At 48.8% G+C, this 5,902-nt stretch overlaps 1 protein-coding gene across 1 annotated transcript; it reads left to right on the top strand.

The window, feature by feature from the left end:
- Nucleotides 1-1,478: 1,478 nt before the first annotated feature.
- Nucleotides 1,479-3,257, top strand: LOC107489543 (uncharacterized). Its single transcript, XM_016110294.1, has one exon. The coding sequence runs from the start codon at nt 1,479-1,481 to the stop codon at nt 3,255-3,257; it is 1,779 nt and encodes a 592-aa protein (XP_015965780.1).
- Nucleotides 3,258-5,902: the final 2,645 nt, after the last annotated feature.

Raw genomic sequence — 5,902 nt, 5'->3', positions numbered from 1 at the left:
CCATTAAACCCTGGTAAAAACGGCGGTTAGAAATGCCATTTTAAACAAAAAGGATGCCATTAAACCCAGGTAAAAACGGCGATTAGAAATGGTATTTTAAACGAGAAGGGTGCCATTAAATCCTGGTAAAAACAAACAATAACAAAACTGTTGTTTTATTTGGTTAAAATGGTGATTAAAACCGTCATTTTAACTGTCAGAAAATCGCCGTAATAATTAGAATGACGCCCAAAATTCCAGCATTTTTTAAGGTGCCATTTTTAATAATAATGGCAGTTATAACTACCGTAATTTTCATAAAAAACTGCCATTTTAACCTTTTTTTATAGTATACATAACAAATAATTTTTCAATTACAACTTTTTGATATCTGATTTCAATTAAATTTAGTATAGATGAATTTTATTATATATTATTCTCATTCCATGGTTATGAACTTATGATTTATAAACATACATTCTATAAAAAGCTATGAGTTGTATAATAACTTTATTTAAATTGATATCGATGTCATTTGATCCTATATATGTGTTACGGATCCGGCCCATGGATCCCGGACCCATGACCGAACCCGAATCCGGGTCATCGGACCAACCCGTCTCGTCCTTCTAAAAGGCCCAGGAACCGGCTCTCTAGAGCTCCTAACTAACTTTTGAATTCAAACGTCTCCCTTATCTTAGCCAGATAAGATAAAATAAGATAACCACCATCACCTATAAATAGAGGACCCAAGATAGGATAACCACCATCACCTATAAATAAAGGACCCGGATCCCTCCAGGTATTCATTCATCCCTCATATCTTACACCTCTCAGATCTATTCTGACTTGAGCGTCGGAGTGTCTTTGCAGGTACCTCCCCTCCGCTCCATCTGGAAAATCCAACATTCGATTCGACCCGCGGGTTCCCGATCCTCCTCCTAGATCGTATCAGAAGCATTCTGTACATTGGCGCCGTCTGTGGGGACTTGCGACAGTCGAAACAGATGGAGGGTATCTTGGACGAAAATCCATCAAGCCAAGACAACTCCAGACCACGTCATCCGACCCCCGAGCAACAGGAGGTCATGAACCAAGCCCGGATAGCCAGCACCATCCACCGCACAAACGGGCACATGATCGCAGATCCACAACACCCCGAGAAAACAAGGGACAAAGCGACGCAGATCATTCAGGATCTCTGCCTCCGAGTCCAGGAACTTGAAGGTAAACTGACCCACAAAGGAAAATACGCCAACGAACACGGAAGCCAGGCAACGTCCAGGCCGCGATCCTACCGAGGAAGGTCGCCAACCCGGCAACACGATAGAAGAGATGATCGTAGCACCTCACGCAACCACCGTCATGAGAAATCGCCAGAGCGGCGACACAGCAAAAAACACCACCGCAGTGCATCCCACGATCTGAGCCGTCAGCACGACTCGGACGAAGACCCGAGACGATGACACACCAAGCGTACAAGAAACGACCACATCATAATGGGAGCCACGCCCTTCACAGAAAGAATCTTAAAAGCGAAACTCCCCAGAGGCTTCGACAAACCCACCGACATGAAGTACGATGGAACTAAAGACCCTCAAGAACACCTAACGGCTTTCGAGGCCAGAATGAACTTGGAAGGAGCATCCGACGCGGTCCGATGCAGAGCCTTCCCAGTAACCCTTGCCGGATCAGCGATCAAATGGTTCAACGCCCTCCCAAACGGATCCATAACCAACTTCCACGACATCACAAGAAAATTCATGGCCCAATTCACAACCCGAATCACCAAGGCCAAACACCCCATCAGCTTGCTAGGGGTCACACAGAAACAAGAAGAATCTACAAGAAAATACCTCGACCGCTTCAACGATGAATGCCTGATGGTCGACGGACTCACGGACTCCGTTGCCAGCCTCTGCCTAACTAACGGGCTCATGAATGAAGACTTTCGCAAACACCTCACCACTAAACCAGTATGGACCATGCACGAAATCCAGAACGTCGCCAAAGATTACATCAACGACGAGGAAGTCAGCCAGGTCGTCGCTGCCAACAAACGGCAGCACGTCGCTACCCAACACGGCAACCCGACTCCCCGTCATAACCCACCACCCAAAGAGAACCAACGAGACCACCTTAGACCAACCCACCGACCACCAAGAATAGGAAAATTCTCCAATTACACCCCCCTAACAGCACCAATTACTGAGATATACCACCAAATAGTAGATCGAGGTGTCATCCCCAAAGCTCGACCACTCAAGGAAAGGACAGGAGGAAACAAAGCCCTCTACTGCGACTACCACCGAGGATACGGCCACAAAACACAAGATTGTTTCGACCTTAAAGACGCTCTCGAGCAGGCCATACGAGACGGCAAACTCCCAGAGTTCGTCAAATTCATCAGAGAACCAAGGCGCGCCGACAGAGACAAGTCACCAGAAAGAGAAGGACGCAACCCGAGAACTCAAAAGCCGCCCCCCAGGGAAAACCCCGAAGAGGATCCGACCATCATAGTGAACGTCATCACGGGCAAGGACGTATCAAATAAGTCAAAGCTAACAATGAAAAAAGACCTCAAAATAATGGCCGTCAGGCACCACGACCCAGTCACCATAGCTGACAGCACGATAACTTTCTTGCCGGAGGACTGCCAACACGGCACCTCGGCTGAAGACGCCCCCTTCGTCATATCAGCCCGAATCGGAACAGGGCTAGTAAGAAGAATACTGGTGGACACTGGCGCCGACTCCAACATCCTCTTCCGAGGAGCTTTCGACAAACTCGGGCACTGCAACGACAACCTCCAAACACACCGCCACGGCGTCACGGGCCTTGGAGACAACTTCCTCAAACCAGACGGCTCGGTTACCCTTCCCATCACCATAGGAACAAGCAATCAGAGAAAGACGATCTTATCCGAATTCGTAGTCCTAAAAGACTCCACAGCCTATAACGTCATTCTCGGGAGAAAAACGATCAACGACTTCTCTGCAGTCATCTTCACCAAATACCTCCTCATGAAGTTCAGGGCCGATGACGGCACCATCGGAACCATTCACGGAGACCGGGAAGTCGCAGCCGAATGCGACAACAATAGCTTAGCCCTAAGGAAAAAATCCTGGGACGCAGCCAGAATATTCCTTGCCGACCTAGACGCACGACTAGACGGCCAACCTAGACCGGAACCAGAAGGAGACATGGAAAAGCTACAGAAGGATGCCTTCGCCCTACCGAACATCGACGGGCTAGTGGATGCAGCATCCGGCCACTGATACCTCAGCTTCATGGACACATATTCCGGCTACAACCAGATCCCGATGCACCGACCAGACGAAGAGAAAACAGCATTCATCACCCCGGACGGAACCTACTGCTATAGAGTAATGCCCTTCGGCTTAAAAAACGCCGGAGCCACCTACCAGCGACTTGTTAACAAGATATTTCGCAACCTATCCGGAAACAAAATAGAAGTCTACATAGACGATGTGCTCGCCAAGACGGAATCTGGTGAGCAACTAACCGACGACCTCAAGGTAATAATGAACACCCTGCGAAAACACCAAATGCGACTCAACCCAACAAAATGTGCCTTCGGAATGGAAGCAGGAAAATTCCTCGGCTTCATGATCACGCAACGCGGAGTTGAGGCAAACCCAGAAAAATGTCGTGCCGTCCTTGAGATGACAAGTCCCAAAAACCTCAAAGAAATCCAAAAACTCACCGGCCGACTGACCGCGCTATCCCGGTTCCTCGGGGCATCGGCCCAAAAGGCAATCCCTTTTTTCAAACTTATGAAAAAAGGAACCCCCTTCAAATGGGAGATAGAATGCGAAGAAGCTTTCCAACACTTCAAAAGGGTTCTAGCGGAACCTCCAATCCTCGCAAAACCCCAAACAGGGGAAACACTATACCTGTACCTCTCCATAACGGAAGAAGCAATCGCAGCAGCACTCGTCCGGGAAAACGAGAAAAAGGAACAAAAACCCATATACTTCATAAGCAAGGTCCTACAGGACACAGAAGCTCGCTATTCACGCTTAGAAAAGCTAGCTTTCGCACTCCCCTCGGCTTCCCGACGGCTACGACAATACTTCCATGCTCACCCCATAACGGTCCGAACCGACCAAGCGGTCAAACAGGTATTACAAAAACCCGACCTAGCAGGAAGAATGCTAGCATGGTCCATCGAGTTATCCCAATTCCAGATCAGGTTCGAACCCCGAAACGCCATCAAAGCGCAGGCCTTGACCGACTTCATCGCTGAAATGACTCCAATCAAACTCACCCCCGAACCATGGAAACTGCACGTCGACGGCTCATCAAACTCCACTCACGGAGGCGCCGGAATTATACTCGAAAACCAAAACGGGATCATAATTGAACAATCAATAAGATACGACTTTCCAGTATCAAATAACCAAGCAGAATACGAGGCCCTCTTAGCAGGCCTAAACCTAGCCCGGGAAGTCGACGCCAAGGTACTCGAAGTAAATACCGATTCCCAGGTAGTGTGCTCCCAAATCAACGGGAGCTACCAAACCCGGGACCCCCTTCTCCAACAATACCTCAATAAAGTGAGTGAATTAAAAGGAGGATTCGAAAACGTCACCATACAACACGTCCCCAGGGAACGAAACGCCAGGGCAGACCTGCTCTCCAAACTAGCCAGTACAAAGTCGGGACACGGCAACAGATCACTAATCCAGGAGGTCGTTAAGTCGCCTTCCGTATCAACAATAATCAACGCACATCTAACATCCTCAAACCGGGAGTCCTGGACATACCCTATCTTACAATACCTCCTCGACGGAACCCTACCACCAGACCCAAAAGAGGAAATGCGAATAAAAAGAGAAGCCGCCAACTACACCATCATAGGAGGACAACTATACAAACGCGGATTCTCGCAGCCCCTACTCAAATGTGTCGAACCCGGGGACACGGAATACATACTCCGCGAGATCCACGAAGGCTGCTGCGGTCACCACATCGGAGGAAAAATGCTAGCCCAAAAAATCATCAGGGCTGGCTATTTTTGGCCCACGATCATTCGAGATTCCATACAATTAACAAAAAGCTGCGACAAATGCCAAAGGCATGCCAATATCCACCAAGCCGCCCCACACCAACTCAGCATTATATCGGCGGAACGGCCATTCGGCAGTTGGGGAATCGACCTCATCGGGCCCTTCCCCACAGCACCCGGCCAACTCAGATATCTCATCATCGCCATAGACTACTACACCAAATGGATTGAAGCCGAGCCCTTGGCCTCCATAACGGCGACCCAATGTCGAAAATTCGTCTGGCGACAGATCATTACCCGATTCGGAATCCCCGAAGTCATTATCTCAGACAACGGAACCCAGTTCACCGACAAAAAATTCAGAGAACTCCTAGAAGGATTGCACATATCCCATCGCTTCAGCTCGGTAGAACATCCCCAAACAAACGGACAGGTGGAATCCGCCAACAAAATAATCGTTAAAGGACTAAAGAAACGACTCGACGAAGCCAAAGGACTATGGGCAGATGAGTTGGGATCAGTCCTATGGTCGTACCGAACAACACCCCAAATGAGCACAGGAGAAACGCCCTTCCGATTAACATACGGCGTAGAAGCAGTCATCCCAGTAGAAATCGGGGACCCCAGCCCCAGGAAAACGGTTGGAGGTAACGACGAAGAAGCAGAACGAGACCTCGTGGACGAAGAAAGAAGCATAGCTCACGTCAAAGATTTAGCACTCAAACAAAGAATCAGCCTAAGATACAATCACGGCGTTATCCGACGAGAATTTGCGGACAACGACCTCGTCCTACGACAAAATGATATCGGTCCCCCGACCCCAGGAGAAGGAAAGCTCGCCCCCAACTGGGAAGGACCATACAGAATCAAAGCCGTAATTGGAAAAGGAGC

This window comes from Arachis duranensis, chromosome 5 (genome assembly GCF_000817695.3).
Source record: "Arachis duranensis cultivar V14167 chromosome 5, aradu.V14167.gnm2.J7QH, whole genome shotgun sequence".
NCBI classification, from domain to species: domain Eukaryota; kingdom Viridiplantae; phylum Streptophyta; class Magnoliopsida; order Fabales; family Fabaceae; genus Arachis; species Arachis duranensis.
Note: the sequence above shows the minus strand (reverse complement) of the source record. Positions and strands in the feature narration are given on the sequence as shown.